Source organism: Mustela nigripes, chromosome 14 (genome assembly GCF_022355385.1).
Source record: "Mustela nigripes isolate SB6536 chromosome 14, MUSNIG.SB6536, whole genome shotgun sequence".
NCBI lineage: Eukaryota > Metazoa > Chordata > Mammalia > Carnivora > Mustelidae > Mustela > Mustela nigripes.
In genome coordinates this window covers 98359496-98380471 of record NC_081570.1, presented here as the reverse complement: position 1 = coordinate 98380471, position 20976 = coordinate 98359496, and the positions used below count along the sequence as shown (strand labels likewise).

Genomic DNA, 20976 nt, shown 5'->3' with positions numbered 1-20976 from the left:
TCTGTCTGTCAAAAAAAAAAAGCCTGCTATGACTGCACACCATGTTGCTTCAATGTACATGCAGTGGTGAATAAACAATAAGTAGTAGTTCTGATATATAGTATATGACAGCCAGTACTCAGATATTAGTTAAGCAAATTAATTTTTGGCATTTTGTTCTATATTTGGTTCTATATCTGGTTTTTCTCTAAATTGCCTGATGGAAGGAACTTCTTTTATATTTTCCACAATACCTGCCACAGTGCTAGATACCTATAAAACACTTGTGTTAAATTGAATGTTATGCTTTGTAACTTAGAACTTACAGTGTGGGGGCATCACCAGGGAGTGTGAAATAATTTCCCATTTTGAGTGTGAGGTCAAAGGAGGTGGTATCCATTAGCACTTGAGAGGTTGCTCAGGTAACATCAAATGAGTGTGCTTCCGGGTTTCCCTCATTACTTGTTAACCAGTGGTTCTGAGTTTGTGAAAGAAGTCTGTCCCTCTACCCACCCTCTGTCCTGGTTCTTTTCTGTAAATTAAACTTAACTGTCTTCATTTTTTATCTCTAGTATGAAGTGTAACAGAACAGACTTTACCACCTGAAACTGCTGCTTCAAGTTCAGATCAGGCAAGGAACAAACCTCGAAACAACCAACAAGACCAAAGAAGAGTACACTTAAGTTGAAGACACAACACTTGATCTGAAACAAGAAGTTTGTGCCTACTCAACAGCTTTGAAAGAGCACTTCCCAACGCTGCTAGTAGTCTTTGTTTTCTTCAGTGCTGCACTGTGAGATTGCCCGGTGCAGCAGCAATTGTATTCTTTATTAGCTTGATAGATCATTTTCTCTCGCTCTTTTTTTTAATACTAGCAACTTTCATCCTTTGAAACGTGTGCTGAAAAAGAAGAATCAGCAAATACTACTGAAAGTGCAATATTTGATTATCACTGCGAGGTAGGTTTGTAGTTTTCTTTTGGCAAGAATCAGTTTATAATTTCCTAGTTATTTTGGTCAAACAGCAAATCTTAATCTGTTCTAAAGATACTTTGAAAACAATTTATAGTCTCAACTAGTATGAAAATATCAACACTGGATTGTTGTATTGAATTTATTGTCTCTTACTAAACAAGGACAATATTTATGGTCACACTGTAGGGGTTTTTTTTCACACGGGATTACATTTGTTAATACATGTGGATCTCTCTTACTAGTCTCTTAGAAAGAAAAACTCCCATCTGTACTTTTTAAAAGTTAAGATTTCAGTTACGGATGCCCTTTGCAATCTATGTTCAGAGGTCTCTCTAAAGGGGTAAAGAAAGAGAAGGGACATTAAAGGTGAGTAGTGCTTTGAGAGAGAGAAGAGTCTTCTGATAGCAGCAACAGAATGAGCAGATTCAGGGAGGTCTGAAAGCATATGGTATAATATGGTAAGTTCATTATGAACGAACTAGAAAATACAGCTTTGTAGGTAGAATAATTAGAGTAGGAAATAAGTTTTGTGGGTTAAGAGAGCAATTAGAAAGGGACGCTTGCTGAACGCAGGTTTTGAAGGCCTGCTGTATTGACTTTGTTCTGTGGAGAAGTCATTAGGTGTTTATAAGCAAGGGCTTAATGGGTTTTTTATTTCAAAACTGAGATAGTTTTATTGCTTCAAATTGTAAACACTAAAAGTTACATATTCAGAAGTGTATCTTAAATGGTGTGACTTTAAGAGATGGGCTGAAGATGGGAAAACCTTTAAAGAGCAATGGATAGAGTATAAGGAAGATAAAAGCCAGGGTATGGGCAGAGAAGGAGGCAGTAGGGGTTTTAGTGGTAGAAGTCATAGGACGTGATAACCAATTGAATGTGAAGATGAGCCTGCAGGGATTTGACCCAATCTATCCAGTTTTAGAAGTTCAAAATCTTTGTTTTTCATAGGAATAGGGAAGTTTATGTGGGGACTTGCTGAAAGCAAAATACACTGTGGAAGTCTATTGCATTCATTAGATAGTAATCTGAAAATTGAGAAAGTATGCTGGCACGGAATGTCAAACTATCTTTTGGGGGAGGGAAGATGAGAAAAGGTGGTTTTCCTTTTTAATCTTTAGTTTTGGTTTTCTAAATTGGATAGAAATAAAATCTTGAAATTCAGAAAGGAGTCCTCACTTTATACATAATAAATGAAGAAGTGCCCAAGAAGGGAATGTTCAGAGAAATGAGGTAGCCAGGAAGGAATAACAAGGAAGATAATTTCAAGGAGGGTTTACTTTGTGGTAAATCTTTTTAAAAATGCTGCATCAATCAAATAGAATGAAGAATGAAAATTCCTCGTCATTCCTAGGTTGTTGTCTTACAAAAGCTTCATCACCATTTCAGGAGGCACTCTGACCTTTAATCTGCAGTTTCTTTAAAGGTTGATGAGCCTACTATGGTAATGACCTTACTGTGGACCAAAATTACTCCTTAACTGAAAACTACCAACAGTACCAATTAATTTAAATTATCTCTGTTCTATCAACAGACAGTTACTCAATTTTAAGGCTGTTGTACCATTTGCTTTTTCTGTTTGTTTCTTCATATATCCTCATCTGATTAAAAAATAATTTTAAGCTGTAATAAATTGTGCTGGGTTAGTTAAGATAGTACAGATTGAAACTGTACAGTTTTTTTGTTTTGTTTTTAAGATTTATTTATTTATTTGTCAGAGACAGAGAGGGAGAGAGACCGAGCACAGGCAGACAGAATGGCAAGCAGAGGCAGAGGGAGAAGCAGGCTCCCTGCCGAGCAAGGGGCCCGATGTGGGACTCTATCCCGGGATGCTGGGACTGTGACCTGAGCCAAAGGCAGCTGCTTAACCAGCTGAACCACCCAGGCGTCCCGAAATCTTGACTGCATAGTTTTATCTTGACTGTTGAAAGGGTAAAAGACTAGAACTAAAGCTTTCATTTCGTTTTATTGAAATGAATTGTAGAAATGGATTTAAAGTAGCAGTGCTTTTTTTAGCCTAATGTTTGTATTCTGAATATTAGTTTAGTACATGAACATTTTTACAAATTTTATTTTATTTTTTAAAGATTTTATTTATTTGAGAGAGAGCACAAGCTAAGAGGCATTGGGAGAGGGAGAAGTGGACTCCAAGCTGAGCAGGGAGCCCAACGTGGGGCTGGATCCCGGGACCCCAGGATCATGACCTGAGCCGAAGGCAAATGTTTAAGCAGCTGAGCCACCCAGATGCCCCTAAATTTTATTTTCCTCTACCCCCAGCATTGGGTTCAAACTCAAGAGTTTCATGCTCCATTCACTGAGCCAGCCAGGCACTCCAATGTGAACATTTTTAATATATAAATATATGCACTCACAGCTCTCAAAATAGAAGTTCACAAATTTTACAAAAGATAAAAAACAATTGGGGTTTTTTTGATATGTAATTGTAAAGTATTCCACTTAAAAGGGCTATAGCAAAGGAAATATATCTGATAATGCAGTAGAACCCTAGATTTTAAAAGGGACTTTTTTGTAACATGGTAACGGTATTACATAATTAAGAAGGAATAAATAGGGAAGACATTGGCCTGAAAAAATGTCAAGGAAGAATAAAACTTCTGAGAAATTTGTTTTGTATATGAAATGGATTGATTTGTTTTTTGCTCAAGGCACTCTAAAGGTGACAAAAGGAAAACAAAGGTGGGAACATTAAAAGAAAACTAAAGCCCCAGATTGAATGAGAATATAACACTGTTAACTTGCTAGGAGTGTGGTAGTAGTTAATGGAGACCTGTGACCAGGAACTGTACAGATCTTGATTGATTTTTAAAGTCAGGTGTGGGAACTTTGAAGCTTGTTCTCCATCCCTAGCAAAATCCAAGAGCAAATGAATTTAAAAAAAAAAAAAAAGTTTTCAATGAGGGTATTTGATAGGGTATCTCCTGATATTCTGATATGGTCACTCTGGAGAAATGTAGGTTGGATGATAATCATTAAAAGTTATTAACTAATGGACTGATTTTCAGAGAGGTTTCCAAGTGTGTTGCCAGATTATCTCCTTGCCCTGCTTTTGAAAAGGACCTGATAATAAGTAGTTATGTGAGCATTTATGAGCTAAGTACTACTATAGGCTTTTTATTAGAGCAGCTCATCTAACCCAGCAACCCTGTGAGGTAGGCATTAAGGAAGGGCATAGAAGAATGCTTAAAAAATTGATTACAAAGCCTAATTTAAAATTACCTCTAAACTGGAATTGGAATTCCAGGTTAACCAACAAAGGAAATGTAGCGTTCAGTTAGCTTTTTCTTGAGGAACAAGAGCAGTTACAGAAGCACTAAATGGAGAAAACCTGATTTTACTGATTTGTTAAGAAATGATGTGGAGAATATTTTTACTGTACAGATTTACTGAAACTTAGGGCTATAGAATCAAACATAATCACCCCACGCTCTCTAAATGTTTGTCAGGGTACAATAAGAGTAGTAGTAAACTGCACATTAACGAGTAATTACTTGGAACATCTCCAAAACTGAATCGTTCAGAAAAACAGTTGCATTCACAAAACTGAAAGGAGCAGTGGGAGTGAAGGGTAGATCTGTTTAAAGAATACCAAGTCATTTTCTAAAACTGTCTTCAAGTGAAATAGGCTACCTCTTCTAAACTAACTCCTTGTCAGTTAGCAGCCAAGCAGACTAGGTTAGGAAAAAGGCAGAAGAAACAACTCAGGTTTTGGATGAAGAGATTTCAGAACACAGAATTTTGATTCCTCCCCGCAGGAGAATTTGGAGACCCCTAAGGCTTCCACTTTACATTTGAGGAAACAATCCTAGTTAATGTGTGAGAAGCAGGACTAAAAGCCAGTCTTTTGATTCTAGTTCTGTTTCTTGGATCAAGTTTAAATTAGACCTCTGATTCTAATTCTTTTTTTAAAGGGTTGGGTTAACACTGTTAATGACTTGACTTTCCAATTTTAAAAATTAATACGTAGAAAAGAGTAGAAAGTTTAAACTTGTAAAGTTGGGGATTTTTGTCTGTTGTGCCCTCTATGTGAGCAGAGCCTAGAACAATGTTGATGTATTATAGGTACTAAGTGGTTACGAATGTGAAACACAGGGGCTTCTGGGAGACTCAGTCAAGGGGTTAACTCTTGATTTTGGCTCAGATCATGATCTCAGGGTCCTGGAATCCAGCCCTGCATCGGGCTCTGAGCTCTGCACGGAGTGTGTCCTTGTCTTTGCCGCCCTGCTTCCCCCCACGCTCGCTCTTGTGCTTGCTCTCACTCTCTCAAATAAGTCTTAAAAAGAATGTGAGTCATGGAATGAGTACTGGATTCTATCCGCATTTACCCTTTTAAGACACCTTCCAAGTGTTTTCTTGAGAAGTCTGAGCATTAAATTAGATTTTTCTGGTCTTTCTTTTTTAAGTACATTTGAAATCACACTTGTATAGGTATCTCTCTCTCTCGTTTTCATATTATAGCATAAGCTTATTCATACATCCTTTCTAATGACTGCAGAGCATTTATATAAATTACTGTGACTTCTTGAACTAGCTTTAGACTAGATTCTTTCTAGGCACTTGTTACTAAAATATTTCTATGAATGCGTTTTTGCAAAGTGTTCACGTTTCAGACTGCTCCAGGATAGGTTTCCTGCATTGAAATTATTAAGGAAAACAACTCCACATCTTGATACATAGTTGCTAAACTGCATTTCAGAAAGGTTATAACCAGTTTACCACCATAAAAATATTTGAGCATATTATTCTTAACCTACCTTCTCACAATTTTTAAATCTTTTATCTCTGGTAGTTTGATAATGACTAATTTGCTTTTTCAAAATTTTTTATTGACAGAGCTAAAGTTCTTGTGTTTTGTGTCTAATGTTTAATTATAGTCTTTAAGACTAACTTATTTGTCTTAATACTTTTAGTGTTAAGACAAATGAGTGCCTAATATGGGCCAGCAACTGTTTGTCTAGACTCTCAGGATTTAGCTTTGAACAAAAAGTCCTTGCCCATATAGACGATGTTTTTCCTATACTTCCATACCTGTGATTAAGTTTAACTTCTAAATTAGGTGCAGTAAGATACTAATATATAGCAGTTATAACAGTATTGTGAACATGTCTTTGGAAATAATCTTATATATTTATTTATTTATTTGACAGAGACCTAGCGAGAGAGGAAACACAAGCAGGGGGAGTGGGAGGGGGAGAACGCTTCCTGCCGGTGGGGCTCTATCCCAGGACCCTGGGATAGTGACCCGAACCAAAGGCAGACACTTAACAACTGAGCCACCCAGGCGCCCCTGGAAATACTTACAGTACTTGGCCTTGTTTTAATGATATGGGGTGATAAAATGCTTACATGAGGGGATGAAGTGATGAATGACGTAAGGATAGTGACGCAGTGTGACGCTACTGTTGACCTTCTGAGGATGTCAGGAGATAGCACCTGCTTCCAGACTGCTGTTGTGGGGAGGTGGGGGTTTAAAGTTGCAGAGGGCAAAATTAGGAAAAGGGGTGACTATTACAGAGCTTACTGATTTCAGTTTCCTTAATAGTACACTGAGATATTTGCATTTGTTTTCCTTAAGTTTGAATATAAAACTTGTCCTTTTCATTTAATCAAATATTGATCCTTTCCTTTGCAGTTTTTTTCTATTTCAAATCTAGAAAGTCTTCCTTCCAAAAAAATTTTTAATAGTATGTTTTTATTTGATGTTTGTTAGAGTATTTAACTCAGTCTGTCTTCAGTATATTTTTGTATGCTATAAGGTGAGCAAATAAGTTGAATTTTCCCACTATTTAAAAAAAGCCAAGTAACATTTATGCATTGGTCCTTTCCTTCCATCTTTTTGTGGGGGGGTCTTTATCTTAATTTATTATTAGGTTTCTGTTCTTGAGCCATGAACTTTTTTCATTGGACTTACACTTTTATGTAATTGGCAGTGTTTTTTTTTAATGAACTTTTATTTTGTTTAATGGTGAAGTGTAGTGCTGGTTAAGAAAATTTTACAGTGCAATAGAATTGTAGTTTAATTTGAATTGTGAGGATTCTTTGAAGGGAAGGGTGTTAACATGTTGTTTTATCTAAAATTGAGTAATACGTTTTTCCTTAGAAAAAGAAGACCCCCCCCCCCCCCCCATGGATGAAAGCTAGAGAAGGAAACTTCAGTCAGGAAAGATGCTAAGAGAAAGGAAAAGCCTTTTTCAGTTGTGTTTTGATGTTCATTTAGAGGTGAGGTGAGACTTAAAGAGCAATACAGCTTAAATTCCAGAACCTTCCTTGTAATTCTGTTTCATTTTCTCTTAGAAAAACAAGTGTCTTACCTCGTTGCTATAGGAATGTGTGGTAGGACTGGAGACTTGAGGTTTCTGTGGTTTCATGACCTGTGTGTTACAAATGCCCGTGTAGTGTTCTTACCTGTATGGTAATAAGAACTGTCATCCAAAGATGAGAGAAGCTCAGCTTGAAAGTCATGATCCAAGATAAATCTTGGGCTCAGAGTAGTCTTCTTCAGATTAATTTGATGAAATGGTTAATGTAATAGCATGTACAGTCAGTGTGTACGTGTGTATATACTTAGAGATCATGTGATTATGCTATGTAAAGTCTAGTGCTACAAATAAGATAAAGATGAAATAAGCAATATTATAAAAATATTTTACTGTTAACAGTGCAGAAACTTTGCACTCTTACTAAAAATATTATGTCTAAATGCTTTTTAGGTGTTTAAAAACTTTATGCCATCATAAATTATTATGTGGGGAACAATGTACGTGTAGTGTGTCTTATTGTTCCTAGTATGTCTGTACATAGTCTTGATATTAATGTTTTGGCAGACTTGTCAGATATTATTAAATGGTCATTTTATGTTATGATTTGGAGGTCAAAGAACTAGTACTAGGATGAGAAGTGTCAGATCCCATTTACTTTGCCTATGTTTTGCCTTGTTTAGCATGGTCTACCTAAGATTATTCTGCAGCAATCTTTTTCAACCATTTGTCTGTTTTTGAAGGCAGTTTAGTTAATCTAGATAGCTAAGTTTGTCCACTTAATTGGGCAAATATAAACTAATATGCTGAAAGTAAATGAGTGGGGGTTTCACTTACCACCCTCTTGTGTTCCTCACCCTTCCCTCAGAACACCTAATTAATGTGTATATATGTGATGTGATCTAACATACCAACTCAGTCCTCTTCTGCAAGTGCATGATAAATATTTACAAAGCTTAATTTTATCTTTGGACAAAATAAATACATAGTTGTAATATTTTCTTCCCATATCCCATTGGATTATCTTATGTGTACTCTGGGGAGACAAGTTGATTAAGAATTTTAGATTATTTGTAAAGTTGTGAGATGTTGAGAAGAAATTGGGCTGAACTGTGTCATTATAGCAACCACCAGAGAATACTGATGGCATTTTAAAAATTGTAAATGTTGTGGATTAGGGATTGTAAAAATACGAAGTTTTAAAAATACATTTCAGCTTGACCTTTTAATATTCACGCCATAATTTCTTTCGTCAATAGAAATCTGATTGAATGAATTATATTTTGCTGAAGTGACCTGGTGAATCTGAAAAGATGAAGAAGTTGACTGTCATGTGTGTGTTAAATTGTTCTTGATCCATAGTTACAAACATTGTGCTATGTTATCACAGCTGTTTGAGATGGAGAATGCTTTTACTGTATCATCATCAGATCCTCATCCCCCTCCTGCAGCCCCTCCTTCACATTCTTTACCTTTATCTTCATCTTCTACCTCATCTGGGACTAAAAAACAAAAGAGGACCCCCACGTATCAGAGATCTGTAAGTCAGGAAAACTATCATCTTAGCTTATTTTGCTTTGTGTTAAGAGCATGACTTAGGGCCACTCACTTCTGTTGAAATAACCTGCAAACTCACTTTCTAACCCCTAGGCATTTCCTTTATCTTTTAGTTTAGGGTCTTGCTACCCAGAGTGACTCCAGAAGTCTAAAGTGTTGCTGTCACCTTGGGAGCTTGGAGAATCTCAAACTCCTGCCCCCAATACCCTCAGTATTTTGTATTTTAACCAGATTGCCAGGTAGTTAAAGTTTGAGAAGCCCAGATCATAGAGGTAGGCCTTCTTAGTTTGAATCCTCTACCGTTTGACTTTGACAAGTCATTTAACCTTTCTGGGTCTGTTACCTCATTAGTAAGGTGGTGATAATACTACTTTCTAATGGGCTTTGTAAAAATTAAATAAGTTAATAAGTGGTAAACACAGCAATGTCTAGCACGAAAGAACTAGAACTTCAGCAGCTACTTGTTGGGTGACTTTGATTTGCATGATTTGGCCATCTTATGCACTGTTTCACTACTCATTCTTGGGTTTAGTGTTCTCCAATTTGTCATTTTTTTTTTCCCTAATGAAAGATATTTTTATTAATAATGCCAACATCACACTTAGGATGCTTTTTAATAAGTCAAATTTTCAGTGAAAGGGTCTAAAACTAGTAAAGATGTGGATATGTTGCTGTTATAGACCTGACCTTTGCTAGGGATTTTGTCCTCTTTAATTCATCACTTATATTAATAAAATAATTTGTTTTTATAGTGTCTCTCAAGGCAAAATGTGATAGTATTTGATGATGTAAACAGGTTCCATTGCATTGTACGGAAATAGCTCTTTTCACTAAAGATGTTTTCTTTGCTTTATATGATCATAGAAGCAAATGGCAGTATTTAGAGATTTCATCAGCACCTGAAATGGATGAAAAGATTTCTTTAAATATACCTGTGAAATGATTAAACATTTTTAGATTTGAAGAGCTTTTGTTTTCTTGGAGTTTTGTTTTAGAAAAATCCTGTTTTCCAACTCACTGTTTTGGCTCGTTTTCCATTGGAGAATCTAAGTATGCATTTATTTTCTGATATTTTCTAGTTTGAAATAAGTATTTCATACCAAGTTTCTTTTGTTTTCATCTCTACTAATTTAAATAATTGCTTTTGGATGCATGGCGTAACAAATAGTATTCAGGTTTCTATTTAAGTTTCAAAGTCGATTTTAATTTCTTAAGGAAGTGTTCTGGTAGTTTGGGTTTCCATCCCTTGGATATCCATTACCCTGCTTCTGAAATTACTGTTTTAGTCATTTAAAGTTAACATAAAAGAAGCTTTTACTTAATGTAGCTGCTCTGCCTTAACACTGAACTCCAGAAATCCTATTTGCTGGTAAGTGAAAATTCTACCATAAATTAGGGAAGTTCCCTGAAATAAATGAGATTATTTCTTCTGAAATGTTTTATAGCTGAACTAATATTTCAGTAATAAAAGTCCATAAATTTCCCTTTATCTACTTTATTTTCTTTACCTTTTTCCATTAAAAATTTAGTGGTTTGTTCATCAGACCTTAGTATGCTATGAAGATAATGTACAGATCTGAGTATATTCTTTTTCTTTTTAAAACAGATGAGCTTTGATCCAAACCTTCTCCATAACAATGGACACAATGGGTACCCTAATGGTACTTCAGCAGCACTGCGTGAAACTGGGGTTATTGAAAAACTGCTAACCTCTTACGGATTTATTCAGTGTTCAGAACGTCAAGCTAGACTTTTCTTCCACTGTTCACAGTATAATGGCAACCTGCAGGACTTAAAAGTAGGAGGTAATCTGTCACTGATTATCCTTTTTAAAATAACTCATCACACATTTCTGTTGCATAATCAACTTGCTTATGACAGTATTACAGTTTTGGCCTTTTAATTGTCCCAATTACAGATGTGTGTCTCTGTAAACCAGCAGAATCTTGATTTCTGTTGTGGTGTCTTTGGGGGAGATGAAAGACTCATTGACTTAAAGATAGCTTTGAATTTTTTTTTAATACTTGGAAGATCTAATTATTTTTCTCCACGTTTATGACTAGAGTTCTATATTGGATTTTAAACCAATGGAAATACTAAACTTGCAATGTTAGTTTTAACTATTTTATTGGGTCATATATTTGGTAGTACCTGAAAAAAAAAAACAGAATGTCACCACTTGGACTGTTCATCTTGGTTTACACAATAAAAATCACTTTTACATATGAAAATATATAACTTAGTAGAAGACTGAAATTATAAGGTCTCTGTGTGTTTTTTAAAATATCTTTGGGGGAAAGTCAGAACAATAGTTAACATGAGTATTTGCATACTGAATACTTTAACCCTACAAGAGCATTATTTTGGTTAATCCTTATTTTGTGTATGAGGAAACCTGAGAAGCTTAAGAAAAAAGAAAACTTGCATGATTTGCAGTATACATAAATACTGTGAAGATTAAGACTAAGATAGGAATATCTTAGTCTAAAGCAGTAGTTCTGGAGCATTAGTATGTATGAGAATAAACTGGAAGGCTTGTTTAAACATAAATTGCTGTACTTGGTGCATAGAGTTTGTCTTTGAGTAGATGTGGAGTGGGGCCCAGGAATTTGCATTTCTCTAAGCTCCCAGGTAATGCTGCTATTACTGGTCCAAGAAGCACACTTTGAGAAGTCACCAGTGTACAGCAACTCAAATGCAAAGTTTGGCTTGAAAGTGAGATACCATTTTGTCAAAGTTAGTCCAACAAATACAATACTTACTTTATTTTAGATGATGTTGAATTTGAAGTATCATCTGACCGGCGGACTGGGAAACCCATTGCTGTTAAACTGGTGAAGATAAAACCAGAAATCCTCCCTGAAGAACGAATGAATGGACAAGTTAGTGGCTTTGATGCTTTGTGTTTTCTTAGGGCCCTGCATTTGGATATCTTTCACATTAGAAAAGGAAGATTCTCCCCATCTCCTCAGTTTGCACGCAAGAGAGCTATAGTATATAAAGATTATTTTAAAATTCTATCAGAAGCACTGGCATTTCTTGACCTGAAATATAAAATATGGTCAAGATTCAATTTGGGTTTTTACATATAACCCTAAGTCTATACTTACAGTCAGTTTGTGTACTGTAAGTTTGAAACTTGGCAGCATGACATCCTCTTGTGGATCATATTAAAATGCATCCCTATGTATAGTATAGAGGATATTAAAATTCAGTTAATATTGCACAGTGCTGCTCCTGAAATGATTAGCAATGGAAATTTTTTTTTTTTTGACTGGTAGGTTGTGTGCGCTGTTCCTCACAACTTAGAGAGTAAATCTCCAGCTGCCCCGGGTCAGAGTCCAACAGGGAGTGTATGCTACGAACGTAATGGGGTAAACTTGTGTATTTTTCTTAAACCTTTGCCTGATCCACCATGTGATCTATAAGCGTACTTTAAAATTCAAAATAGAAAACGTAAGCTGCAGTTGATAAATTCAGTTTTAAATTTGGTTTCTAAGAGACTTCGAGTGCGGCATAATCAAAAATTTTAAAAAGAAAAAATCCTTAGGACTTCCAAGTGTCTTAGCTTGCCCAAGTGTGACCTTAGTTAGAATATTAAGGTAAAATGTTCCTTTTACTTGCTTTTTTGGGGGTTGTGGGAGGGGATCTTTTTTCTGGTTCTTTTTAAGCACTAACTCCATCTTTTTGTTTGGAATGCCTTATATAAAAATTGTTTTTTTTGAAATGTAACTACAGTCTCTGGGCAAATGCTTCCACGTGTGTAAGCTTTTTGAAGTTGGATTGCTGCTCAGCTGTGGACTAGCAGAAGTCATCAGCATCATGGAGGGGAAGTGTGTGTTTATATGACTAAAACGATGTACTTGTTATAAAGCATTTTTAAGAAATTTGGCTTAAAATGCCAGCTTAAGAGGTATTTAATGAAGTAAATCGCAGTATACAGAGAACATGCATCCTGCCAATATAGTAATAATAACTTATTAATTCACAGGAAGTGTTTTATCTGACATACACCCCTGAAGATGTCGAAGGGAATGTTCAGCTGGAAACTGGAGATAAAATAAACTTTGTAATTGATAACAATAAACAGTAAGTTCTTTTATTCCACCTAAGTTGGGGTTTTTTGTTTTGTTTCTTTTGTCTACCCCCTCCAATAAGAAGAAGAAATCTGAAATGAGTTAAAAACCCAACATGTAAATGTGGATAATTTTAATGATTTTCATGATCTTTTAAACTTCATTAAGAATTTTAGGGTCTGGGGCGCCTGGGTGGCTCAGTGGGTTAAGCCACTACCTTCAGCTCAGGTCATGATCTCAGGGTCCGGGGATCAAGTCCCGCATCAGGCTCTCTGCTCAGCAGGGGGCCTGCTTCCCTTCCTCTCTCTCTGCCTGCTTGTGCTCTCTCTCTGTCAAATAAATAAATAAAATCTTTTAAAAAAAAAAAAAAGAATTTTAGGGTCTGTTCTATGATGGGCACTGTGTGGATGTCAAAAATAGGAATATAATTAAAATATGGTCGAGTTTTTAAGGAGCTGTTTGACAAGTCAGTGAAAGTTTTGCAAAAGCAGTAGTGTGGGAGAGAAGTTTTAAGGGAAGGGTGAGGGTGTAAAAGTCACTAGGGAGATTGCGGGGGTGTGGGAGCATTCTGTGTAGAAGTATAATTTTGAGGAAATGGCCAAAAATTTGAGTTGGTTGAACTGACTGGATCATGGGAAGATGAAGTTTGAGCTTTATCCTGTAGTCCTAGAATTCTTTGAAGGATTTTAAGTTGGGGGGTGGGAGCCAGGATGGAGGTGTGATCAGTTTAGGTCATTGTAAGTCATGGAGGTGGTAGACATGGAGAGTAGTGGTACTCTAGAGGCAGTGACATAAGAGTTAATATGCAAGATGAGGATCTAATACACTAACAAGGATAGGCCAGTGGTGATCAGGTGGAGAAGTCAGGCCACACTGCGAAGATAAAACCACGTTTTGTGATTGATTAGGTGGAGGTGTATGTGGGAATTACTGAGAGGGGAATCCCAAATGACACTTATCTGGCTACTGGACAGATGATGATATTATTAACCAGACTAAGAAGATATAAAAAAAAACTGTTAGTGTGGGAGAAAAATTCTGCTTATTTTGGCATTTTGAATTTGAGGTGTCTGGGTATATCTAGGTGAAGCTACTGAACATGTAGTTGTATGTGTAAGTCTAAAACAAGCTAGTACTAGGATATACAGCTGTGAAATTCATCAGTATAAGCAGTTTAAGGGAAGTGTAGTTAAGAAAGCCTAGGGATAGTTATTTTTAAAAGAGTACAGAAGGAAGTTAAAGTAGGAAGTTGAAAAAAATGCTAGGAATGTACTTTCCAACAGCACAGAGAAAGCAAAGACCCAAGAGCATGTGCAGAATTAACTATCCCTGAACCTTATTTCTTATAAGACTTTAGTCTTCATTTTTAAGGAATCAGATTGAGGGGCTTCTGGATGGCTCAGTTGGTTAAGTGTTGGACTCTTGATTTCCACTCAGGTCATGATCTCCAGGTCGTGGGATATGGGCCCATATTGGGCTCTGTGTGGCTCAGCCGGGAGCCTACTCCCCTCTCTTTCCTCTTCCCCCACCTTGCATGTGCTCTTCTGTGCTCTCTCTCTAAAATAAATCTTTAAAAAATAGAAGGAATCAAATTGAGTTGGTGTTATATTAATGGTTGTAGTCTAAGGGCCTCGATGTGATCTCGCGAAGTACGGGGATAGGGCTTGAGTTTAAAGTGGGGCCAGGGAAAGGGTTTTATTTAACCTTTATTAAATTTCTATGTGTGCCAAGCACTTGCACTGAATACTTTAAGTATAGTTGTTAATCCTGAGAACAGCTTTACCTGATGTGTTCCATCTGTAAAACTGAGGTATGTTCTCACTTGCCTGAAGTCATAACAGTCTTGAAATAGCAGATATTTGAACCCCAGTCTGGTTCTAAAGCCTTTCCACTGTAGTAAGTTGCAAATTTTTCCAGTGCCTTCATTATTCTGTTGATTTTTGAAATAAAAAGCACAGTTGGGTTATAGTTTGTCCATGAAAAATTAAGGCAAGTACCTGCTTAGTCTGCAGCTTTTCTTAAAACAACTCTACCAACAGTTTGTACCATCTTTGAGAAGAAGTCAGATTCATACTGCTGCTGCTCAAAGATGGGGACAGAATAATATGTGGTCCTTAATTTGTTTTCAGTGAAGGTGAATGTCATTTTTAAAAGTGTAGCAGATTTCTTCCTTAATCACTGCATTTACTCAGCTTTCTTTTATGGCTTTTAATCAGAAATGATTGATGGGATAGCTACTAAATTCAGCACGTCGGAAATAGGGACCGTCTCTTACTCATCTCTGTATCTATCCCAGTACCTTTGTTTGTAGCATATATAATACCTACTCAAATGTTTATCCAAGAAATTATCTTCCTAAAATTTCAGATTCTCCATCTTTTGTTGCGTTCAACTTGGGACTTCATTTCTTTTGTTGGAATAGGAAAGCATTGAGTGTCCATGATATTCTTTTAAGAATCTAAGAGAAAAATGATTCATATGTGTGTGTGTCTAATTTGGAAGGATAGGGAGTTTGAGCAAAAATCCTTTGCATATGAAGCCATATGAAAAGGATCATGTGCTGTAAACTACATTTGCTCTTCATGTTGACATAAAAATTCTTGAGACCTCAGAAAATTAGTTTGTTTCTCTGAACTTATGTCTAACCAAACCAATGCATTTTTCACCCCCTCTTTGATTCCCCCCCTCCCCAACCCCACCCAATTACTCCCTTTCTAGTACTGGTGCTGTAAGTGCTCGTAACATTATGCTGTTGAAAAAGAAACAAGCCCGCTGTCAGGGAGTAGTTTGTGCCATGAAGGTAAGTGTCATCAAATACAAGAAACTTGAGGGTTTTTGCTTTTACTACTTTTAGTCTGTACTTCATACCCAGGCAAGCCTTTTGTTTTTGTTTTTTTCTCTTAATCTTCCCTTTAAAAATATTTTCACTGTTAATATCAGAAGTAATCTCTTAAAATTCCTTGGTTACTAATTCATTTTGTTCTTTAAGATTGATACTGTTGGTAGTAGACCTAACCAAATATTTTGTTTCTGATACAGTATAATTTTATGAAAAGATTGCTTATTGAATGCAAATTGTAATCATAAATATGGCACTTCATAGTACCTAATGTTCCTATTATTTTTTTGGGTTTTGCTTGTTTGTCTTTAGGAGGCGTTTGGCTTTATTGAAAGAGGTGATATTGTAAAAGAGATATTCTTTCACTATAGTGAATTTAAGGGTGACTTAGAAACCTTACAGCCTGGAGATGACGTGGAATTCACAATCAAGGACAGAAATGTAAGATAGTTGACTGGCTTGATCTTTGGCCTTTTAAGATCGAAAATGAATTACATTTTTAGGAAACACTTAAAATTATATGACTCCCCCCCCCTTTGTGATTTAGGGTAAAGAAGTCGCAACTGATGTCAGACTATTGCCTCAAGGAACAGTCATTTTTGAAGATATCAGCATTGAACATTTTGAAGGAACTGTAACCAAAGTAATCCCAAAAGTACCCAGTAAAAACCAGGTAAGGAGTCTTTTTCAAGAGAGTTTTCTTTTATCTCATGAGTAGTAGAAAAATTTGGTATACAGAAATTTTACTTAATGTAATTTTATGATGTTGAACAATTGACTATTTCTTGATATATATAATTAAGCTAAATGAGAAACCAGTGATTATATATATGTTTTAGTTTTTACTGGTTTATAAGGAGAAAGGGACAAAACTGTTGGTTAAATTGGGGGAAAACCAGTTTGGGTGTGCATTTATTGGGGTTCTCTCCGAGGGCACACCCTCCTCCCCCCATTTGTTTCATTTGTGTGGGAGGTAAGGTGAGGAGAGGACACTGGTGGTGTCATTGCTGAAGAAATGTGAAACATTAAAGACTTAAAATTTTTTTTCTTAAATATCTCTGTCATTTTATGATTTTATGATTGTATTATGTGACCGTAGAACACAGAGCTTTCAAATTGGACTTGTTATCAACATCGTTTTTCCCTGTAGGGAACTGTTTATTATAAATAACATGGGTTTGCTGTGTGTTCTTCTTGTTTGACTTAGAACTAGGAAGGATGAGAAATCTCCAGCTAAAATAGTTTTTCCTTCTCATCAGAATGACCCATTGCCAGGACGCATCAAAGTTGATTTTGTGATTCCTAAAGAACTTCCCTTTGGAGACAAAGATACAAAATCCAAGGTGACCCTGCTGGAAGGCGACCATGTTAGGTTTAATATTTCAACAGACCGACGTGACAAGTTAGAACGAGCAACCAACATAGAAGTTCTATCAAACACATTTCAGTTCACTAATGAAGCCAGAGAGATGGTACGTGTTGGATATTGTTTGATACTTGTATTCAGTATGGGGCCAATATTATATTTGAATTTGTAATGCTGTATTGAGAAGTTTTTAAGGTAATGATAACATTGGGCAGTTACCTTAGTGATTAAGAACACAGATCTTTGAGTCAGTCTAGGTTTGATACCTAACCCTGCCAGTTATCTTGGAGTAGATGTGAAAAAGTTTTAGAAAGTGTGTACAGGATGATTTCTTAGATCTTTAGAGAGTCACTGATTCTCTGGACCTTAAACAGAAAGATTGAGAAAAATCAGATCAATTGTAGAAAGTAAATTTTCCCAAACTGTTCCATAAAATGTTTAGTAAACACTAAATAAAGTTAAATAGGTTTTGGGTTTTTTGGGGCTTTGCAGATTCTTTTTAGTGGATATAAATCCAGGAATGACATGTACCAGAATTGTTTCCCAAACATATTTTATGGGCTTGCTTTTCATAAATTAACTTTCTCAGATGTAATACATTGTTTTGTTGAGGGTTATAACGTGTGGTATATCTCATGCTGTTAGTAGAACTGGGTCCATTTACTGGAAATTTAAATTCCTTGGGACTTCTAACCTTTACCTTTGGAGATCTGATCTTATTTGACATTTGCAGTGTGCTTTTAACTTTAAAAATTTTGAGAACCAAAGGAATGTGTTTTTAAGAACCTCGCAGGTAGCATCTGTTTTGCTTGACAGTGTGAACTGCACTGTAGAGTACTGTGGCTGCCATTAAGATTTAGCAAGGATTAAATGTCAGAATATTATTTATGCTACATTCAGAACTGGTTATAGAATAGTCATCAGTAATAATGTAAATAAACATGCAATATATAAGTCATTGGTAGGTTAATAATAATTGTTGCAATAAACATTTGAATACCTGCCATGTGCCAGTTAACTCTGGATATAATGCTACCACAGAGCTGATAATTTAGTAAGATGGGGGGGAAAATAAGGAAAGGATTTCCTGTATTTTATTTATTCTTCAGACCTAAATTTTAAGCCTTTCTTGTGCCTAAACCCAAATAAAATTTTTTAAGGTAGAGACTAAAAAATTGCTTTTAATTGACTTTGGAAGTTCTTGGAATATTAGTGTATAGATTTTTATAAATTCCCAGATTCATCATAAAGCTTGGGACTTATTTGGAGTCTTTGATTCTACCACTTAATTAGCTGGGTGCTTTGGACAAACTGCTTAACCTCCCTCAGCCTCAATTTCCTCATCTTGCAAAACGGGGTAATAATACTAAGTTCACAGATTTGAGAATTAAAAGGAATACATTGTGTGCATGTTCACATTCAAATGTTTGTAATTTTTCCTATGCATACTGGCCAAGGATTAGCATCTCACACATTGCTTAAAGGTTAATTTACTAAAAGACTGAAAAGCAGTGAGTTTTTATTTAAATGGAGAAATTAAAATGTAGATACAGAATTTGAGTCATTAATACAGATAATTCCTAATGAATTCAGCTTGATGCTTCCAAAGTTGAATATTGTTTTCTTGGCAAGCTTCACAGCCAGTGAAAATATTATTGTCTGGATTTCAGGGTGTAATTGCTGCCATGAGAGACGGTTTTGGTTTCATCAAGTGTGTGGATCGTGATGCTCGTATGTTCTTCCACTTCAGTGAAATTCTGGATGGGAACCAGCTCCATATTGCAGATGAAGTAGAGTTTACTGTGGTTCCTGTGAGTAGTTTTTGAGCAAAGAATGGAATGGCTTCTTGGTGCTTCATTTTTCAGTTTAAAGTTACTTTTGTTTTTCACTTGTAGGATATGCTCTCTGCCCAAAGAAATCATGCTATTAGGATTAAAAAGCTTCCCAAGGGCACGGTTTCATTCCACTCCCATTCAGATCATCGTTTTCTGGGCACTGTAGAAAAAGAAGCCACTTTCTCCAACCCTAAAACCACTAGCCCAAATAAAGGCAAAGAAAAGGTAAGTTTTACATAATCAAAATGATTTGTGTAGCTTTTTTATTTTTTAAAGATTTATTTATTTTAGAGAGAAGTGCACAGTGGGGTGAAAGGGGCTGAGGGAGAGGGAAAAAGCAGACTCTAAATTGAGCATTGCGCATGGAACCCGATTCGGGGCTTGATCTCACGACCCTGAGATCATGACCTGAGCTGAAATCAGGTGTCGGATGCTTGACTGACTAAGCCACGCCGGCACCTCCATGTATGTAGATCTGTATTAGTCTTCGGCTTCAAGGAAACCACTGTCCACACAATAATGGAGTTAAGTATTATCTCTTTTGGAATTCTCTAATATTAATGGTGGTGAACTAATCTAAAAGTTTTCTGATCTCAGCACTATTGACTTTTGTGTGGGAGTGGGTTGCTCTTGAGTACATTGTTGGATACTTTGCAGCATCCCTGGCCTTTTCCAGTAGAGACCAGTATCTTCCCTCTCTCCCTCTGTGACAGCCAAAAGTGTTTCCAGATACTGCCAGACGTCCTAGAATCACCCCTGGTTGAGAAACACTCATGTAAAATGACAGTACTTGTCTTCCAAGGCAGTTTAAAACTTCGACATTTGGGTAGACTCATTTCACACATTTGAACTCCCATTTATTGACTAGTTCACTGAATAGAAATATAAAACTGTCTAGTCTAACATGGCTTTTGCTCTCAAGTAAGTAATAAATTGAGAGTGTACAGAAGCAGGTAATTCATGCAAAATATAAAATGTTGCCCAAAAATGTCAGTAAGAGTGCTATGGTGAAAATGAATTCTAAACTCGGGGGGAGAGGGGAGGCGGGGGTTGCTGGGATGGTTTCACTAAGGCACTGGCATTTAATAGGTAGAGATAACTGAGGAAAGGACATTCCTTACAGAATAGAGGCCAGATGAGAAAAATTCCGTTCCTTAAGAAAGCACTAAGTATTAAATAGGAAGACAGGGTTTTTCTTTGATGGGGCCAAATAGGGGAAATAAGAGTGAAAAATCAGAATACAGAAAGATTGAGAAGGTTTGATTGCTACTCTGAAGAATTTAGACATTGTTCTGTACTCAGTAGATTTCTTTTGGAAAGTGTCATTTCAGGAAGAAATGGCAATAGTATGAACCCTAGATGGGGGTATGGAGAAAGGCAAAAGATCAAGAGGCTTGATAGGAAATTTAGATAGTTGTTGAACCAGGGGACAGAGATCATGGATGTAGAGAAGAGAGAAGGTGATACAATTTAAAAAAACAAACAAACAAAAAAAAAAAACTAGGAGCCTGTAAGAGTGGAATAGCATCTTCCCTTTTTTTTTTTTTTTTTTTTCAAAGAGCACAGGGGAGGAGTAGGGAGGAGGAGTGTCTAGACTCCCTGCTCAGCAGGGAGCCCAGTGTTCTGCTTGATCCTAGGACTCTGGGATCTTGACCTGAGCTGAAAGCAAATGCTTAACTGACTTAGCCATCCAGGCACCCCAAGACTAGATTAGCATCTTGTTTTACCTTTTTTTTTTTTGTAGTTTAGGAAATCACTTCACCTCTGAGCTTAAGTTTTTAAACAACAACAAAAAAATCAGTCTCCTATTTCGCTGAAAAGGCTTTCACAGGGCCTAGCCCATAGTAGGAATTTCACAAGTGCTTCTGTTAAAAATAATAAAAACAAAAGAAAACCAATGGGGCTTATTTTTAATGGTTTTTAGGTCTTAGAATGTCCAGCTTCCCAGATGGCTCTGGCAAAGCTGACTTGATCAAGACAGCCTTTGTATGAGAAATTTCCTGCCCTTCTATTATTCTTTTCTTCTTGGCCAATACTGGACCCTAGTGAGTCCTTCTGTCATTGGGCTTATTTAT

General features: G+C 36.3%; 1 protein-coding gene across 5 annotated transcripts in view; it reads left to right on the top strand.

The window, feature by feature from the left end:
* CSDE1 (cold shock domain containing E1) overlaps nucleotides 1-20976 on the top strand; it is a 39585-nt gene that overhangs the window by 7959 nt on the left and 10650 nt on the right. For 3 of the 5 annotated variants that reach the window (XM_059375816.1, XM_059375815.1, XM_059375817.1), the window contains exons 2-11: nucleotides 552-938; nucleotides 10392-10590; nucleotides 11558-11667; nucleotides 12777-12874; nucleotides 15580-15661; nucleotides 16013-16141; nucleotides 16248-16373; nucleotides 16960-17172; nucleotides 18737-18877; nucleotides 18962-19126. In XM_059375816.1, coding sequence (XP_059231799.1) covers nucleotides 10392-10590; nucleotides 11558-11667; nucleotides 12777-12874; nucleotides 15580-15661; nucleotides 16013-16141; nucleotides 16248-16373; nucleotides 16960-17172; nucleotides 18737-18877; nucleotides 18962-19126 — 1263 coding nt within the window. In that variant the 5' untranslated portion in view covers nucleotides 552-938. Of the gene's footprint in view, nucleotides 1-551; nucleotides 939-10391; nucleotides 10591-11557; nucleotides 11668-12066; nucleotides 12160-12776; nucleotides 12875-15579; nucleotides 15662-16012; nucleotides 16142-16247; nucleotides 16374-16959; nucleotides 17173-18736; nucleotides 18878-18961; nucleotides 19127-20976 lie in introns of all 5 variants that reach the window. The other 2 variants (XM_059375814.1, XM_059375812.1) reach the window with 1 other exon arrangement.